We start from the raw sequence: 20,631 nt of genomic DNA on the forward strand, positions 1-20,631 counted from the left end.
GTTAATTTACTAAATGTGGTTTGGTCTTGTTCCAGTAGTGTAGCCTTGGCTCGGGCGCCTCCCTCCAACACACACTCTCTCAGGGAGACATGTCACTGCAGTGCCAACACACACCTGGATAGAGGACATCACAGTGTCCCCTATGGACAGTGTCATGTCATCGCAATTACATAGCTTTGCAAATTACTCTAACGATCCCTTTGACGTTGACCTTCTGAGAAACGCTCTATTCACCCACTCTCTCATCCACCAGCTTTTTAAGCATTGTTCAAAACGATGCAGTGGGTGGAGTGAGTCTCTGAGCCGAGGCTGAAGTTGCACTTTTAAATGGAAGGTCTGCACGTAGCCGTGCCCACGAGGCATCTGGGGGATAGAGTGTCCCCGTCTTTAATTTGGGTTACTCCTCATTACTTGGCAGCGGCTCCGTGGCAATCTGAGATGTACTGAATGTTTTGTCTCGCAGCCCTCTGAAGCATGAAGCCATTTGTCCCTGCTGCCGGCTGCCAGACATGCTTTGGTCCAAACGTGGCTTCCTATACAGGGGGAGCAAAGCAAGAGGGAAGAAAGACTTACTGCTAACGTCTCACCGCATCCTGTCTCACTCTGCACGCGGCGGCCCATCATTCAGAGGTGCTGAGCATCCTCGGAGAGCGTGGCACGGCTCTGATTAAACCTGCCTGCTGAGCGCCGCTCTGTCCTCGCCGGCTGCAGAGACTCACACAATAGTTAGCTCCCCTGATATGAAGGGTAATGAATTTCAATGAAGCCCTGCTTGAATCCATGATTTATGCGTTGGCCTATGTGGAGTGTGTGGCTAAGAGATATTCATGCCCCCCCCCCCCCCCCGTCCTGCTCTCGGAGGAAACAGGCATTTCGACATAGGGAGTGTGAAGTCAGTTTTCAGAACGGGAGCAGATTACTCAATTAAACTCTGCTCGGCTTGTTGTTCACCAAAATAAAATACCCGTGATAGATAAAGATAAGATATTAATTAGAGGCACGTTAATGTGGAACAGAATAACTGCATTGATGCTTAACATGTCGGGGAAATGCAGGTTTTGTAAGTTACATATTTCCGTGCCTCGCTAGGTGAGCCATAAATTACAAACCCACTTAGGTTTAGTTTTTTTTTTTCTGGGCCCTGTGAGCTGGAAGATTCACGCCAAGATTCTCCCCCAGCGTAATTGTACTTCTGGGAGGAATTTCTAATGAAAAGTCTGCACACACACCACACCTCATTTTCCCAACTGCCACCCACCACCCTACCCACCCACACAAACACACACACACACACACACACACACACACAGATATACACACACGCCGCTGGTTTCCCGAGCTTTGAGCGAAACAGAAGAGCCCAGACCTCCTACTGGAGTTAGATGTTCCTGTTGCAAGCCATCACAACCAGTAAAATGCTGATTTGCCTGCACCATACTGGAGGATAGTCTCCCCCCCCTCCCTCCCCCCAGTAACCCAACAAGGCAAAGTCAAGCCGGCAGCACAGAAGACATCAGCAGCATTTCCCAGCTCTCTATCTTTCTTTCTTTTTTATTTTACTGTACCTCTAGTCTGCCTCCACCCCCCCCCCCGTGTCTCTCTGTTTGTCTTTTCTCTCTCTCTGTCTTGAGTTGCATCCTCCGTGATGATTGACTCTCCAGAGTAAAGGGAAGCTGAATCCACGGCTCACATTTCGAGCCCTTTGTGGAGCACAAGAGAACCTTTGTTCAGTAAGTTTTGCCTCAGAGCCTCCGCTGCCTGAAGGCAATGGACAAGACTGAATATTTTTCAGCACCATTTCAGGCTTAATTCGCCGAGCGTCGTGTCCCCCCCCCCCCCCCCCCCGAAAAACGCTGCCTCTGTCGAGTTCCTCCGAGGTTCACGGGGTCACTTTTGTTCCTAATAAAAACAAGTGCCAGAACACGGTGCTGGAAATAGTTATTTTGTCGTTTATTTGGTTTTGAGTTACATCAGCAGACAAGATGCTCTGTTTGCATCGGATAAAAAATGCCCTAGATTGTGAGGAAAAAAGAATAAAGCTACACAATCGACTGGAGAGTAGATGACTCACAACCAGTGGATGCACAAGACGTAAATACTGTAATGTCAAATACAGCCGAGCTCCCATTGAAAATGCTGGTTTCTATTTATAGGGAACGTGTATTTCTATGCAGCGTTTTTCTTAGAAGGAGAGAGACAATGATATTCTTAGAACTTGAATAGGAAAGACTGAATGCGATTTTCAATCATTAGGAATATTGATTGTAATCTCTTATAAACTGTTTTACTGAGCAGACACAGTAAAAACCAACATTTCTGATCAGAGGCTTTAATCACTGCTAGATTATTTCAGCCCGAAAACAAGGTTTTATTTGCATGTTCTGTGGAGAGGAACACAATAAAAGGTATTTATGTATTTCTCACACTTTTAATTTTAATTAATTTTCCAAAAATCAATCGCACCAGTGATTTTTCAATCAAGTTAAATCTCACACTATTTGATTTTTAGCCAAAATTGAGCTAGACAAATTCCACTATAACCTGATATAACACAATTGTTTGTGTGTATTTATGATGAATTTGCTTTTGCAAGTACATGAAGCACCCATACATTAGATTTTATTTATTCACACCATAGAGGAAACATGTTCATGAGCTTTCTGTAGCCATGCTGATTTTTGTCATCTTTTACTGTCCTAACGCGTCCTGTCCCTTAAAGCTTCTGTTGTTCTGTTGCACATTAAAGGAAAAACACAAACGTACAAGCCACAACAAAAAAGCAAAAGTGACAACAAAATCCGCAACACAATGGGAAAACACAACCGCAACAGAAGAGAGTGACAAATGGTGTTGACAGTGAAACAAGCAGAGTTACCGACTGCGATTGAGTCAGCTGCGCTTAAAAATGTGATGCTTGTCTATTTGAGGTGTTACGGTACAGCTGCTCCTTCACCTTCAACATCAGGTGTCGCTCAATTCCATCAGGGTTGTGTGTCCGTTGTGTGGCTCTTGTTGTCACTTTTTGCACCGTAAAGAACCTTACGTTGTATGCTGTGAAAAGTGCTAATAACTATTATTTACATGACTTATTTCAGTGGGCTTCTAGTGTTGCTGCAGTTTGAAATCACCTGCTAGAGTTAAAAGTGTGGAGTTGTGTTTGTGAGCCACTTATCATTTATCACTCTGTGCCACGTCTGGGCGTTTATCTGCTTCGTGACTCCGGCTCGACGCCCGAGACGATCACAACACTTGTTTACTCTCTTAGTCAATTCTCCCCCTGACATTAGTAACACTCAAAAGGGCTTTTTTTTTTTTTTTTTTAACGGGAGAAACTGAAATGTTGACAGCATCTGAGGCCGGTGTTTATCACTGTCATTAGGGAAAAGGGGAGGGGGGAGGGGGGGGGGGATAATAATCAAGCCAGGGAAAATGTGTGGGAGGAAAATTGTGTGTTCTTGTCTCAAGCCACATTACTCAGAGAAGCTGCTGATTGTCCCTCTTGCAGAATCTCTGGACGACTGTCCCAGTAACTGCTTCGGGAACGGGGACTGCGTCTCCGGAGCATGCCACTGCTTCCTGGGATTCAAAGGACCCGACTGCGGCCGAGGTGAGTTCCATCCCTCCGGCGTCAAAAAGGGTTTTTATTCATCATCCTTTATCACACACTGACCAAATTGTATTCACCGCATGACAGGAACGAAGGAGTTTTAATTTGGCGTTCACTTGTAATTGTTCTTCAGATCTGTTCTATGCCGCTGATTCACTTTTAGCTCTGTCACTTCTAAAGCGGTGTTGTGATCACAAATGACAGAGCTCTCGAGTAACTGTAAAGGACAGAGCTTTAAATTGCAGGATTGATAAAGACTCATTCTTTCCATCATTGAAATCAAGGCTGTATTTGTTGAAGTAGTTTGTTTCAGTCGCATCTTTACAAATCTCTTATCCATCAGATTTTTTATTTTAACAGCCACACAATCGTGAAAGTGATATTTCTAGAATCTGTTATTCCAAGTGCAATAATCCAATGCGGCATGTTGTACAGAGGAAAGTGAACCTCCGATCGTTTTGCTGCCGAAGCTCATTGTCAGATCGAGGCCTTTAGCACTAGCTCCCTATTCTTTGAAGCCATGCTTGGAGGAGTCCATTCAAACAGGATGTGTGCCGTCTGCTCTTTTCAAAGCCGCCTGTCCGGTGCTGTGCAGCGGGAATGGTCAATACCTTAAAGGTCGCTGCATGTGTCACAGCGGCTGGAAGGGCGCCGAGTGTGACGTTCCCACCAACCAGTGCATCGACATCACATGCAGCAGCCACGGGACCTGCATCGTGGGAACCTGCATCTGCAACCCGGGCTACAAAGGGGAGAACTGCGAAGAAGGTGATTGTTTTTAATAAGTCCTGGTGATGTATCCCTACATCTCAAAGAAACTCTACATGTAAGGACATTTATACATGTTTGCTACAGAGGAGAGGAGCACAAACCTCCACCAAGGCCGTCAACAGTCCCCTAATTCAATTCATTCCAAATTGAACACACTCATAAATAACATCCACAAAATATTCTCTGAGAAATCAACGAAAATATTCACAAATGTCGGAATGTTAAATAAAAAGAAAATAATTTCGTAGATCTGTCTGATCCAGATTTGCTCCACCGATTTCGTAGAAATCCATCACAGAGTTTTTGTATAATCCATCTAACAACAAACAATCACAAATAATAACACAACCTCCTTATGGAGGAGGTAATAATACTCTTAATAGAAACGCCACAGCCGTAACTCATCACAATATACATATTAGGTGATTTTTCCTGTATAGATCATGTATATAAGGAATTAATTTAATCCCAAATTTCCGTTGGTGTTTGAAATGCACACACACACACACACACACACACACACACACACACACACACACACACGCACACACACAGTCTGATGTTAATCCCTGAGGAACTCCACATTCATGACTCTGGATAAAGCTTGACCAGATAGGGCTGAAGGAACCATTGTGTCTGTCAGCTCTTGAAGGCTCTCAGTTCAGGATGAAAAATGGGCCCCGGGAGTTTGATAAATGGGGGTTGGTGACATCCATAGGCCCCCATTCTATTTCGGGTGAAGTGCTAGCCATGAGGAGTGGAGGGGACAGCGGACGAGGGCCCTTTAACATTTTTACCTTTTCTTCCGGGCGACCTTCAGCCGCGATGATTAATTGCCAGGAGAGAGCTTCTTGTCAGTTAGCCTCTGATCTTTGTGCCTTGCGCCCAAACCATCTGCTAAGAGGCGAGAGATCCTGTTTGTCTCACCATAACGGCCTTTATACCCATTTGTGTCGTGGTAAAGGGGAGCTGCCATGGCGCGGCCCCACTGCTCTCTGCACCGCGGCTCGGCGCCCATTTGCCATCTGTGTGTACCCTACAGATATTGTCTGGCAGGAGGAATGTTATTTAGATTGTGCGCTCCCACAACCCCTTGCACCTTCCGACGCGAGCGCTCAGTTAACGACAAGTCAAGGGAGGAGAAGCTATAGAAACGGACTCTTAATTTGATATTTGCATACGAATTAGAGTTGAACCGATACAGTGGAGGGAAGCCGGGGCAGAGCCTCTGTGAGCGAGCACCCTCTCCAAGAAGTCTCTCCTGTTGCCTCAGGCTTTCACTCACTTAACCCCATTTTCTTCTTTACAATCTGTTTACGGGCGTTTTGGTTACTTCCAGCCTCGGCTTTTTATTTTGGATAAACAAGCTCCTATTAAGGCAATTTCTCTTTTGGGAAGAGAGTGTTCTTCAGTGTGGCCATTTTCAGAGGATGTCCATGCAGTGGGGTCTGCACTTTGTCTTTGCACATGTGAAGAACGCAGCAGGAGATAATCCGGTTAAACACGACGTCCACGACAACAGGGAACTCTCTGGAGCGTTCATGCATCTCCACCAGGGGGATCACCACATTCTTGTTTAGAGCACATGACCACTGCGCCCTGGATCTCGTTATCTTTCACATCTGACAGATTTCTCTCTGACTACTTCTTGCTGTTATTAATTTAGTTTTATTTTCAGTTCTGCATCCATCTCCTAAAGCCCATTCAGACGTTATCTAGAGTTTTTTCACGTGTGCTGGTAAGGAAAAAACATTTCAGGAGTTTATCTTTCGAAAAACAAACTCCCATCAAGGCACCTTCTCTTTTTGGGGATGAGTTTTCACTCTGAGATGATGGGAGACTCCCAGCAGGAGAGTGGGCAGTACCTGCAGACGACCCCTAGAGTGAAAACATATGTTGGATTTTGCTTGTTTGTCGTGTCTTTAGAGAAAGTGTGCGTCCTCGCTCTCATCCTCTGTTCTGTGCGCTCCCGCCGCCTTTGTCACTTAACTCCAGCTCAAACCGAGGCGACAGGTTGCTGCTGAAAGGGAGTCCCAGCGGGGGTGACTGTTGTGTCTGACATTGTCTCTTTGGACCCCCTTCTAGTGGACTGCCTGGACCCGACATGCTCCGGGCGAGGGGTGTGCGTCCAGGGAGAGTGCCACTGCTTTGTGGGCTGGGGGGGGGCAGGATGTGAGAGCCCCAGGGCCTCCTGCATGGACCAGTGCTCTGGACACGGGGCGTTCCTGGCGGACACCGGAACCTGCAGCTGTGATCCCAACTGGACCGGCCACGACTGCTCCACAGGTGAGTGCGTGCCCCTCCGGCTGAGAGCAAACATTTTCCTTCCAAGGGCCCGGTGCTAACTCAGCTGTAAACAAGTTGTAAAAACATAAGTACATTCGTGGAGAACATGGCTTTTTTTTGTCTTTCCTGCAGAGTGGAAACTACATTTGCGCTACCATCTGAGGTGCCTCTATAAATTCAGCTGCTTTTTTAATGATGCGTGTTAAAGGAGCTAAAAAAGGGAAAATAAACTTTCACCATCAATTTAGTAAATAAAGAAATAAATAAGACCGAGATCTAACACAGTTTAGTCACAGCTGTGGAGATGTAAACATTAGCCTAGGTCTTATTTGTAGTTTTAGACGTTTCCTTAGTGGTGTCATCCTCTCTCGTATTGATCCTCAGCTCCAGACAAACTGTTTTCACAAGCAGTCGATATTTTACTGTATCCAGAACAACTTCTTACTCTTCAATGTTTGTAACATCATGTTCTGACCTGGACACCTTCTGTCATTTCATCTGCGATTACGTCCCCCCTTAGAATCCTTTGTTCACTCTTTGATTGATTATAACTTTGGCAATTGCTCCCCACAGAAGTAAATATTTCTGATTATATTAAAACAAAATTGTCACATAAAAGCCCCAATTCTTCACATCAGTGATCAGTCGGAGGTCCGCAGCTAGAGATCAATCTCTGCTGCGATTCTGTCCTGGATTAATTTCTCTTATGAACGGTTCTCAGCCACGATCGCCACATGCCTCGTTGGCAGAGACGAGGGGAAAGTTGTCAGAGGAATGATCTAATGCAAGTTAATGCTCCTCGTTGTGCTGCAGATTTCATCACGCTGGCACAAATCTCACAGCTGACGATATGTTGTTCTGCTTCGGAGGATTGTGGCCATTGTTTTTATTACTTTGTCCACGGGGACTGATGTCTCGTGGCAGTCGAGACTCGGCCGAGCGTGAGAAACAGTGTAATGCACAGAATATAACCATATAGGACTCTAAAGGATGAGGAGAAGTCACGAGTCAGCTCACATCAAACTTCAGAAGGAAGTTTCTCCTAATGAGGCTTCAGTGAACTTGTTTGTTGTTGAGGAGTAAATCTAAAGTTCTGATCTTTGTATTAACATCCATCCTGAGTGATGTTAGTTTCACTCTTCAGAGCCCATATGGTGATTTGCTTTCTGGTCACAGACCAACACATAATGATAATAAAACTTTTCCTGAATTGGTTAAAACTTTCTTCAGAGACGATCTGTACACTCATTCCTTCAGTCCCTCCTGACTCTACCCGCTGTCTTTAGCCCTTTGGTCAAAACACCCACTAACATCTGGATTTTATTGTTGTTATTATCTCAGACTGGGTAAAAACAGCATCACTGTTTTGCATGTAGAGCAGTGAAGTGAGATTTAATCACCAGACGTCACAGAAGACACAATCAGGGCGAATTTGAATCCCAGGTGAGAACAGACAAACTTAACGTTGTCCAATCGGGACCTATCAACTCTAAAATATATTAATGAGACTGTGCCTTGTATTTTTATTTTCTGTTGGATAAAATTAGCTTGAGACCTCACGTGTAAATATCACATCAAACCTGTCGTGTACAGGTCCCGCCTCCAGCTGCCTGTTATTAAGACGAGGACTCAAATTGGAGTCCGGCGGTAAACTCCACGAATCCCTTTATATGCCGAGCAGACACAATGACCTATTAGGTAATCCCGGGGATTTGGAGGGGGAAATGGGCAGTTAGTCTGAGTCTGCCTCGCCAGAGACAGAGCTCTGTAAATGATGATGAGTTGGCTCTTTATCCTCCTTCATCCTGTTCATTGTCGAGCGTTCTGCGCTTTAATACAACACTAATCTCGCTGCTGCCGTGGTGCAGCTACCAGCCTCTGACCTTGGAGACTGGGGCACGCAAAAGACGGAAATCCTTTAATATATCGTTCAAGATTCTTTAATCCCCCCCCACCCATCCCCTTCCCCAACATTGTTAAGTCACAAATTCATTTTCTGGTTTGGCTTCGGGAACAGTGCAACCTGGACGTGCGGCCGGTACTGCCCATAAAACCATGCCTCAGGTTTTATGTCCTTTAATATGTGTGTTTTTTATGCCATTTTTTTTTTTGCCGTTCTCCAACCCAGAGGAAAGTTTGTTTACACGCTCCTTCAGTGCAAATGGTAACGGCCACCGAGGGGACGGGGGGGATTTCTCACCGTGGACGACTCTTACCGCGGATAATGAGGGTTTGCCTGCAGCTTTATCACGTTAAAGGTCCCCCCCCCCCCTTTTGTCTTCACAGTGAGCTGTTGTCTCACAGTGAGTTTGAGTCTGTTTTCTCCTTGACCAGTATGTTTGGCTCTGATAATTCAGAGGACGGAAGCGGGAAGGGTCAGTTTCTACATTTTAAATTCGACATGCGTGCTAATGAAATCACTCAAGACGTTCATTGTGTTAATATTGCCTTAAGGCATCGTTCCTCAATTCAATCAGAAAATTATTAATGAGGGATATTTTTATGTTTGCATGTGTAATGATTTTTTTTAGTTTCTGCCTGTGTGGATGTTCAATATTCGCGGTTCCTCCAAATCAAAAGTCAGATGTAAAATTAGCATTTGTGCAGTTTAACAAAGTGCTCGGCTGTAATTAGCATGGGGGGGGGGGGGGGCATTAAAAAAAAAAAAGCTGGTAATGTCATGTTATGGTTTGTGGGTGAAAATATCCCCTTAAATTTAATTTGAATGACAAAATAGGCAGTAATTGACTTATTAAAAGATTTTACCTCCAGTCCCCTGTGGTCATATTTGAATTGGCTTTGGCTAATAAGCCAGAAATACACGGCTATTGTTCCTCGTCGCCCATACGGCTAAGCCTCTTCTGAAACAGAATGGTTAATAAAGAGGTTAACATTTCAATGCGATTAATAAGTAATCTGTCAGTGTTTAATTTCTTTGAGTCGTGGTCTTGTCATACTCTCCCTCGAGTTCATGAGACGGGGGGGGGGGGGGTGTAATGTCCCGGGCTCTATCTCGGCCTGTCAGGGAGGTCGTTCAGCCGCCGCACAAAGGCACCAGTCGAGCTTTACCAGGGCTTCAGTCGCTCCTTCACTCCCTGGACGTCCTCCCTCCTGTGGTACACCGCTCCTATAGGTAGAAGAAAGACAGCAGTTATAGAGGGGAACAGCTTCACCTCCATCTTTCAGTTGAGTCCATGGCAAAGCTGCGAGCACTGCACCACACAGGAAATCAAAGATGTACACTTTAATCAAGATGGTAGCGCCAATGTTGTTCCTGCGAGAGGCTCCAGCCATGTTTTTTCTTTCTTTCCACTCCTCACCTCCTTTGTGATAGAAAGAGGTGAATTTTAAAGGGGGGAGGGGGGGGGAGAATAAGTCTGCAAAGGTCGCCACAATCCATGTCTTTACTTTGTAATGGACTTATTAGATTTGGTATTGTCAGAACGGATTTCCCCTTATGAGGCGCAGGAATTTCTTTTCAGCCGCCATCAGACAAGGTGGTGAAGCGTGGCCGCCTTTCCCTGACAATAACTCCTGGATTTGTCTTTTCTTCACCCCTGTTGCCTCGTCCCTGTCACCGCCTTGTCTTCCCCTTCCATCCCTCCTCCTCTGTGTCTGTCTCCCCCCCCCCTCTCCCCACACTCACTTTTTTTTGGTCTCTTTCTATGTCCCTGTCTCTCCCACAGAGATTTGTGCAGCGGACTGTGGTGGCCATGGCATTTGTGTGTCGGGCACCTGCCGCTGCGACGACGGCTGGATGGGCACCGGGTGTGACCAGAGGGCGTGTCACCCTCGCTGCAACGAGCACGGCACCTGCAAGGACGGCAAATGTGAATGCAGCCCGGGCTGGAACGGAGAACACTGCACCATTGGTAGGAGGGGAAGAGGTTTTTGAGGGGTTTGGGGGGGTGGGGGGGGGGGGGGGGATGTATGTGTGTGTTTAGAAAGGGAGGGGCAACAAAGGCGTGGGGGCCGTCTGTCTGCCAGTGTGTGTGTGAAGCAGTGGGTGTGAGGGGAAGGGTCCATTCGGAGAAAAGGGGGGGGGGGGGGGGGGGAGCATGCTTAATTGAATCTGTGCAACTCGGTAAAGCATGAACAGGTTTACTCAAGGATCTGAGGCTTGCCTTCTTGCATTTTAATGTGGGAATGTGCTAAGGTGTCCTTTCATTTTAACTCATCCTTTTCCTCATGTCTTTCTTTCTTTCCTCCCCCCCCCCACCCACCCTTTTCTCCATTTGCTATTAATTTCCAATGCTTACGTGTGAGTCCTTGTGAGCACGCCCGAGCTGCAGCTTCCAAACCGACAGTTGTCTGTACAGACTTGTTCGAAGAGAAGTTTTTTCGAGACCTTGACGGAAAGTTAAGAGCTGTTCTTGAAAACACTGACCCGCTTAAACCCCAAAGTTCTGAGAGTTTTCACTGTGTTTGCAGAGAGAGAGAGAGAGAGAGAGAGAAGTTATTATCTAGCATTGTGTGTTTGTAGAGGATTTCATAACTGTGAAGGCAAAGCAAGCCAGCAGTGATTCAAGCGTTTAAAATGTTGGCTCTTTATAGATTTTGTTCAAATCTTCTACGCAGGGAATAGTGAAAAAGGTAGAAGAAGCCAACTTGCTTCCCAAAGTGTTTGAATTACCATATTGAAAATTTGACATTCCTGAAGAGAGGAAATTGCTGTTATGAGCTTTAGTTTGTCCAAGGAATCAGAGCTAATATGTAAATTCCAGCAACAACAGACGCAGCCAAGCTGTGTTCATAGATTAGCAATAGTTGACCTCTGACCTCTGTTGAAGTGTCCACTGCCAGCTCGGCCTGACGATACTTTGGGGTTCTGTTGATGGATGTTCTGAGATTTGACAGTTTAATGTGATTTATTTTCACGATATTCAAAGTCTGGACTTTCAAACCTCCTGTGAACATCAGCGGAGATCATCCAGAGGACATGCAGAGGCCTGCTTTGCAAGTTTGCAAGTTTACCATCCTGTGTTTCCCCCCTCTTCTCTCCTCTTCTGTTCCCTTCTCCTCTCTTCTCTTTCTCTTCTCTTCTCTTCTCTTCTCTCTCTTCTCTTCTCTTCTCTTCTCTTCTCTTCTCTTCTCTTCTCTTCTCTTCTCTTCTCTTCTCTTCTCTTCTCTTCTCTTCTATTATCTTCTCTTGTAGAAACTAAGTTGTTTCACTGAATAGATTAATTTAAAGTACGAGTTTAAATAGCAACCCCTGTCATTTAATTCACACAAATCAGACATTTAACATGTGATTTAACAAATAAACATATTCAAAATAATATGTACGGGTTTCCCTTATGAGAAACAGTGAAAAAACATATTAGTGTTTGGAAAAAAGTACTTAGTTTAAAACCTGTATAGTGCTGTTGAATGCATGTAAACATATGTGCAATTTAGAGATGAGTATGCATGAGTATTTCCAATATATCTATTTAGTTTTTCCATCCCACTATATTTCAAAGGGCAATAGAACGATGTCAACAATAAAGTAAACAAATACCTAAGAAAAAACTTGTATAGACAATTCAAAATGAATTCAAATATCAAGCAATCACAAATCAATAGAAGCTAAATCAAATAAATAAAGAAGAACGCTATATATAGTCAAAATAATCAAATAAAGTAGGCGTTGAATATGGTAACGCACATTTACTTACTGATTAATATCTTGCCTACAAAATTTGTATCACGCAAAGTATAATTTGTTCTTGTTGGATAAACTACCCAAAATAATGTATCATTGGAAAGAACGTTAATAGATCCACTGTCCCTCTGCTGACAGCTGTGGCCTTACAGGGGAGTATAGGCGTCACCGAGGGAAGAGGGGATCACAATGGCCGCCTCGTCCCTCTTCTGCCGCAGCATTTTAATGGACATGAAATTTGCAACTGTCACACATCTGAGTCAATACACAGACGGGACACAAGTTCCGAGCGCTCGTCTTAGAGGTGAGAGCTTTGTCACACGTTCAAAGAGAGGAAGCTATTTTCCTCTCGCGGTTATTCTCCTGCATATCTTGGAGCCGAGCCGCCCGAGCACTGAGCCTCGACTCAATCTGTGAATGTTTTATATGCCGGCCTTACATAATTGATGGGCCTTTTATAAGTGCCATATTGAGATCCCCACTCCCTCGACAAGAATATTCCTCGGTGTCATCCATTAAGAAGCCAAAGATCTCAATTTAAATCAATTTTCATTATTGAGAGCTCTGCGTTGGCCCCGGGCCCCGAGCCGCGGAGCGCAGGGGGGTCCGGTGACCTCATCGTCTGCAGAGGTGTTTTGAGATTAAAAGTGCTTTTTGTCGAACATCCTGACCCCCCCCCCCCCCCATGTCTTATATTGCTTGAGAGATTTAAAGGCGGTAATATGTGCATCAATCATGTTGCTTTTTGAAACACTCCCCTGAGATATTCAGCCGATCCTGGCAGTTGATAAATGGGGAAAGATTGAAATGTTCTTTCTGAACATATCATATTTTTTTACCCTCTCTCTCTCTCTCTATCTCCTTCCTTCTCTCTCTCTCTCTTCCTCTTTCTCTGTGTTGCACACCCTCAACCCCCCGTCGTCTTTTTCCTGTCTCCATCCCACCTCCCTCGGTGTCGGATTGTGTGTTTGTCGTGCTTGTAGCGCATGCTTTTGCCTCATGACTGCACATTTCTCTTTTCTTCTTTACATTCTGTAATGTAAACTAACACCGTGGCTTGCTGTCTTGTCATTGAAGTGGCACTGTTCAAAAACCTCCCTTATATGTCCTGTCTTTTATCTCCCAAGCTCACTATCTGGATAAGGTAGTGAAAGGTATGGCATACCTCCTTCCTTCAATTTTGCCTTCCTCCCATTGTAACAAATCATGCACACACACACACCATAACCTACCCCCCCCTCCCTCCTCCCTCTACATCGACATATGCAAACTTCACGCACCCCTGGTCGCCCCCCCCCCCCCAGAACGACTCATTCTAAAGATCCTCCACCCGCCATCAACGTTTTTGCCATGTCGTCACACGTTATCTTCACTTAGCACTTTCACACCTGGTGAGTCAAGTTGTGCCGCTTTTCTTTACGTGTTGAATATTTTGGGGGGGGGTTTGTGGGCAGCCACGCTTTCTCAATAGCGGGGAGTGTTGGGGGGTGGGGGGGGGGGGTTGGCGGGGGAAAGGGGGGGTCTAATAACCTGTGCCATGCATTATGGATGAGTGTGCAGCTGTGAGCGGGGCCTGATAGGTGCTGAGGCCGCATCCTATCTAATTAAAAGAGTTCATGGTCTGGTTGGTGCAGGGCAAGCAGGGGGTGGAGGCTGCGCTGCAACCCCGCCTCGCTCCGCCCGCAGCGCCCGCTCTCACTCTCACTGTGTCCTTGGTAATGGACCACCTGGCAGTAGAGCGGCTGCCAGAGGAGTCCTTCGAAACACTCGCACGCTCACGTTCAGAGCTGTTTTCGGCCGGGCGCAGCGGGGGGGCTCCTCTCTGAACGGGGCTGCCAATTAAGTCGAACCGTTGCCAGCGGAGAGCGGATCTTTATTTATCCCGGTAATAAACATTCAGAGCTCACTAATCATCTGTCTCCACTGGTCCAACCGGAGTTGTTTTGTCCATTTGCTCAATAAAAGGACAGCTAATGCGCGAGCGTGTCTCGGAGGCAAGGCGCTATCTAATGGCATTAGCCCTCGATGGTCTCCGTTCTATTCTTCGGGGAAAACAAGAGGACCATGGAGATGGAATTATTTATTTTTCCTTAAATAAATGTTAATGCTTCACAATTCATCCCCGTGGTTGAATAGCATGAAACCGGGGCATGCTGCTTTTTGTTATTCACCTGTATTGATTCATCCTCTGAGGAGCAATTCACAACGCCACAAAAAACAAATTTCTCCTCTGTAGTAAATATGAAAAGTGTAGATGAATGGCTGCGATCGTGAAAGCACAGGGACAAATCATTGTCGCTGTATTTTTACAATTTGTTTTCATGAGGCCATTCCACCTGACTAAAGGCGTCCTTATAATTAAATTAACTGATAATTTAAAGTTTTAATATCTAACATCTTTTGATTAAACTGTCAACGAGACTTATTTTGTATAACTTGTTGATTTGTGTACCCACATTATCCAACATTAGATGTTAAAATCCAGAGAAATCCCTGGTTCGATTCCAGGTAATGGGACGTTTCATCCTGATCGCCTTTTAATAGCGCCACATCCGCTTTACCCTTGAGTTTGAGTTTGCCCGTCTCTGCTGCAACGTCCGGGGCTAACGATGAGTGAGGAAGTAAAAACACAATGTTAGACAATTAGCCAGCTAGCGTCTTTTTCTCCTAGGTCACTCACAATGGATCCCGATAATTCGTAGCCGTTAGCGTTAACGTGAATTTGACTGAAATACTTCATCCCCGTCTGTTTGGCATCAGGTCGATTTCAATTGGTAATTGTGGTGAAGAAATAAACTCCCATGATTCCCTGCTGCGTCACGACATCATCAAACCAGCTCTTTAGTTGTTGTGTTGAAATGAAAGACGTCAATCGGATAAAGTTTAAAGTGTTTGTTTATGAATCAGGTTGAAAGGAATAATTTCTGAGGATTACATTAACAATAATATGTATAAATGAGTCATTGTAGTGCGACTCAACAATTACCAAAAAGCCGATGATGTCACTGAACCATGTGATCTACACACCCGTCTATTCTTGGTGCTGATTCTATACCTTTATCTTTCTAAACACTTTTTCTCTCATCACTGTTTCCTCCTCTCTGACTTCAATGAATGTCTCCCATTCACCACACCCATCTCTCCTCCTCCTCCTCCTCCTCCTCCTCCTCCTCTTGCTCCCCCGTTCTCCCCTTGTGATGTAAGAGCATCAAGACGGCCGCCCTGCTCTTCTCTAGTTGGTAAAAATGGGTCAGCTTAGCATTCTCTCTCTATCCAGACGTCTTGTTAACAACACAAACTGTGACAGAGTCTTGCGTTTTGATATCGGGGGGGGGGGGGAGACGTTGCCCTCGGCCTCCGCCCCCGGCTTGGGGGGGGGGGGGGGGGGGGGGGGGGCGACGGGTACCAGATAAATTCCAAATCTCTGCCCTTGTGAAGACCTACCGGAGAGAAACAGAGGAGTGTTCCACCTGTCGTTCTGCTCCAGCCTGCTTTTAGTTTCCCTGGAGTCACATGCCCAGGAACACAGCGAGTGCAAGCCAAGCCCCCCCCCCCCCCCACCACAACCACCACTCCCTCCCTCTCCTGCATAATGCGTCTGAGCTCATGCTCATCCATCTTTTTTTTATATTCTGCATTCTCCTTCTCTTAACGACAAAACACCCACTTTCCCTGTAGGATAATCTTATTGATTTCTAACAAGAGTCTGGAGACGATTTATCAAAACGGAGAGCGAGTACTGATACACATCTTTTTCTTCAATAACTAATGCACTTTGGTTGCAGCCTGTTCTGTTTTCTTTCTTTCTCTTTTTCTGCCGACGACAGCAGCAGAGGTAATTCTATGATCATAATGATGGTCGCATTGGAAAATCGCATAAAAATATCGGATCCAATTATGAACGAGAACGCTGTCGTATATACACCAGCACTCTCATTACCCAGCGTCTGTAGCATAAGGCCAATGTGCCGTTGTAATGAGTGAATATTGATTTAGAAGATCCCTCTTATCAGATTCTCTACTGCAAAGGGATATTAGCAGCTTCACAAAAGGTGCACGATATTAATCAACTTCAGCGGAGGGTCATGAAAGCCGCTCTCACGCATTTTAAAAATCTTAAAATGACTTTAGCCTTTCTCCAGGAAAAAATATTAGCAACAACCCATTGTCATCAACCAAGCTGCTTTGTTGTCATCGTTTTTTAACTGTTGGAATTCTATTAACAGTTTTTCATCTGTGTCCCATTAAACCTGCTGTAGTTGATATTCTGTGCCAACCGCTGTCTTTGTCCTTTTTTGTCACGCAGAGGGCTGCCCTGGTTTATGCAATGGAAATGGTAGGTGCACTCTGGGTAACAATGGCTGGTACTGTGTGTGCCAGCTGGGCTGGAGGGGCACTGGCTGTGACACCTCAATGGAAACGGCCTGCAGTGACGTCAAGGACAACGATGGAGGTAAAAATCACAATCGGTGCAGCGTTACCTTTCTCTGACACCGGCTGAGCATCGGCAGGGACTCGAACACAGCTAGACGATAGAGTCGACCGCACTGCACCGGCGTTATGCTTCCAGGGCTCGTTTGAACTCTTCTGTAGGCCAGGATGAGGAATGGCTCCCAGTCCGTCACCAGGACACCGGGTTTTTATTAAAAAACAGACCAGCAGGCGTAAAGAAGCACGGAGCATTCGCTGGCCCCGGGAGAAAGTCCCGGCTCTGCCCTCTAACTCGCCCCGAGCAGAGCCAGGCGTACACACACACACACACACACACACACACACAGACACACACAGACAGCCAGCCAGGGGGCCGCACCACTCTCGGGGCCAAGAGGGAGACGTGACTTCCTTTCTTCCAGACCTCATTCTGGGCTTAAGCTACGCGCTAGCATCCCTTATTCATGCAGAGGCTGTTTGTCTCCCCGTGACACTGGGCAGGGACCACACGGCTCTCAGTGGCGGAGATTGGGTGCTGCTGGGGATTTGACTGACTCCTGACAGCAGGGTTTATTTTTAACACCCATCTGGCTGGATAGACCCTGAAAGCAAAGAGTAAGGGAGTCCGGTGACCCACTTCGGCAAAGTAACGTGCTAAGCAGCTCCCTCTGCATTATTACATCTAAATGACAGATTAAAAAGCGCTGCTGGACTTTTGAACGTTCTCCAGGATTAGATCGTGAGGTCGTGTAGTAAACCAGCAGCCAAACTTAATAACGTCCCCGTGACTCAGATACACAAGTGCTTGATTTTCTCTTGCCAGGTGTGTGTGTCCAGGTATTTGTTAAACCAGAGAATGTGTGTGTTTGTCCTTGTCAGATGGCCTGGTGGACTGCATGGATCCGGACTGCTGTCTCCAGTCCACCTGTCACACCACCCCCCTGTGCGTGGGCTCCCCCGACCCGCTGGACATCATCCAGGAGACACAGATGTCCTCGGCACAGAACAACCTGCAGACCTTCTACGAGCGGGTGCGTTTCCTCGTGGGCCGGGACAGCACCCACATCGTCCCCGGGGCCAACCCCTTCGACGGCAGGTTAGTGACCCGTCCATCCCTCCCACCAGACACCCCCCACCCCACCCCAGCACAGTGGGAGATTCTTTCAGACGAAAGCTATTATTATTTTCATGGGGAGGTTTCTTTTTTTGACATCAATATTAAATTGAATTTTCTTTTTTCTCCACGTCCTCCTCGGGTCTTTCATGCATCGGTTTCCAGTGAGACCGCACTCATTCCCACCAGCTGCTGGATTCAATACGTTTCACATTTTAATTCCACCGCCCCGGTTTGCTTGACTTTGATTGTACCCACAGTTGTGCGGATCTGCTCATTTCCATTAGATTCCACAGCGATGCAGTTTGAATTTGCATCCGAGCTAACCTCACGCGGGTAATGACTTTTCAGGTGCGAGCAACATATCAATCGGCGGCTTTCGTTTATTTATGTCGGCCAGTTGAATTACAAAGCCACGGTTATTGCAGTGACATCGCGGTGGATGTAAAATGTTTGCTCTTTTCCACCCCGGGAACAACATGTCTGTGTGAGGGAGGCAGCCGTGGGCGATGGAGGCTGAGATGGGCACGGACTGGTTTCCACACGCCGCTCCAAGGATGATGGACAGATGATGATTGACAAACATAGAATGTGGCAACAAAAAAAAAGAAGCAAAAGAGCATTCCTTGGCAAGCGAGGCATCTCATATTCATGTATTGTGATTACTCTTACTGTAATCCATCTGAGGCCCACTCCCAGAGGCAGAGCTCACGACACCCCAGCCACGGAATCCGAGACGCTTTCATATCAGGCAGGATGGCTGTCAGAGTCCCGAACGATTCCCCTGCCTCCCTTTTCCCTTTGTCTGCGTCTCTTTTCATCTCTAATCGCTCACGAGGCTTGTGTCACCTTATTTGCATCTCACTTGGTTATGGATCTCTCTCATCTCGACACATTATTCTCACTGCAAAAACAAACAATCACAACAAAATTGTGGAAAGTCGGGAATAAGTAAAAATGTTATAGAACGATGACAAAAACAGCAGAGAAAACACACAAACTAAGCAGATGTTGTTCGAGGCTTACACACTTACATCTTTCTCACAATGGAGCTTTCACACGTCACTGTTGCTTTGTGCGTGAAGGACAGATCCGTTTTTAGAAGTGTTCCTGGTCCAGCAGGGTCATTTCCTTTGGTATAATCATCTTTTGATTATTGGGTGCTTGTTGAGAATAGCGTGATGATTGCCCATCCTGATGTGTTCGGTCTCACTTCATGGAAACAGTCTGTTTTCAGCCTGTTGGGCTTTAACACCGTAGTTTGCTTGTTTCCGACATGAACTCCTGGTTTGACGTTTAGTCTTTTACAAATGAAGAAGGCAGCTTCAGATTCTGTGGGTCAGACTCAGTCACAACAACCTCAGTTTCTTTTTCAAGTTGCCATTTTCAATCCGTGTCTTCTACGTGTATCTCTTCTCCTTTGATCCTGAGATACATCACTTGTGCGTCCATCACGCCCACTCACACTCAATGTGAAGTTTTCTGACATTTCCAGGGATTGTCCGTGTCAACTGATTGGGACATTTTGTGTTGTCGTATAAAGTGCATCTGGAAAATATCAGGGAAATACTGGTGTGTGTCTTCAAGCAGCTTAAGAAATACAGACTGATCGGGTTAGAGGTGACACGTGTGAGAAATCCTAATCAACACATCCACTCGCTCGCTGTGGATTTACATTTCCCTCCCGCCTCCTCACACGGGCTCACTCCGACGCCTCGGAGAACCACTCGTAACATACATTGTGACATTTTCCCTCATTGACATTTTTTTTATCCCCGGGATTTCTCGAGAACCACTCAACATTTTGCAGATCTCCACCGGACAGAGGGAAGAGGCGTACGGGATTGAGTAATACTCTTGTCTCTCTCACGAGAAGATGCAGTTCATAAATAAGTAAAAATCCGAGAATCCAGAGATGAGCTGCAAGATTGGAGGGCCTGGGCTCACCTAAAAATATCAGCGGTGATCTATTATTCATGCCTGGTATTCATTCCCCTCCCACTGACAGATATGAGCAGTTGTGACAGGGGGGGCTCTGGGCTCCAGATGAGCCTTCCAGGCCCCGGTCCTCGCCATCCTCCCGTTACGCCTGCCCCCCCCTCCCCCCGTCACCCGATCATCCCTCTATTGATCCACTAACCACTTCCTCATGCTAGCAGACATGTTGGAGTGCTATTCCTGATGTTTCGCACCACAGAAAGCTGCAAAGGTGCCACTAAATAAAGCATCTGCCACTGCATAGAATGTCTCGACTCTCCGCCGTGACACACAACACGAGACGCTGCCCGGGCGCCGGCGACTGGCGCTGACTAGAATAGTAAACAGGGACTTTGTCCGTGGAACAATTTGACCTGAGGATTGATAGCTGGCTTATAATAGCAAGGCAGACGCCAGCCCCTTAATTTACAGGCCTGCACTTTTATCATTTTATTTACAACTCTTTCATTAGCATTAGGGCCGTTAGTGGCTGGAAATCTCTTGTTTGTTTTTTTTCCTTATTGCCGTTTAGCAGCGTTATATATTTGGAGAGCTGAGATTTTACCTTGGTGTCTCCTCTGCTGCCTCCAACACTCTGCTGCAGTCACACGCTTGTATCTGCAGCAGGCTTTACCCTGTAATCAAGTCATTTGCATTGGTAATGATGTTTTTGTTGCCTCTGCGCTGCTGGTACCATTTATTAGCCTTGCTCATTGAAAGTACTCTATACTTAAGTCTAACACATATTTCTGGATCTCGTCTGAAATACTACAGAGCTGTGTCGTTTCCCTCGTGCTGGTG

The 20,631-nt window shown here is 46.1% G+C and overlaps 1 protein-coding gene across 1 annotated transcript in view; it reads left to right on the top strand.

Annotated features, from left to right (window-relative positions):
• tenm4 (teneurin transmembrane protein 4) overlaps nt 1-20,631 on the top strand; it is a 120,828-nt gene that overhangs the window by 51,653 nt on the left and 48,544 nt on the right. The window contains exons 10-15 of the mRNA XM_062386504.1: nt 3,506-3,607; nt 4,181-4,375; nt 6,464-6,664; nt 10,351-10,536; nt 16,615-16,761; nt 17,619-17,835. Of these exons, the coding sequence (XP_062242488.1) occupies nt 3,506-3,607; nt 4,181-4,375; nt 6,464-6,664; nt 10,351-10,536; nt 16,615-16,761; nt 17,619-17,835 (1,048 nt within the window). The remainder of the gene's footprint in view (nt 1-3,505; nt 3,608-4,180; nt 4,376-6,463; nt 6,665-10,350; nt 10,537-16,614; nt 16,762-17,618; nt 17,836-20,631) is intronic.

This window comes from Platichthys flesus, chromosome 4, assembly GCF_949316205.1.
Source record: "Platichthys flesus chromosome 4, fPlaFle2.1, whole genome shotgun sequence".
In the NCBI taxonomy this organism is placed as follows: Eukaryota; Metazoa; Chordata; class Actinopteri; order Pleuronectiformes; family Pleuronectidae; genus Platichthys; species Platichthys flesus.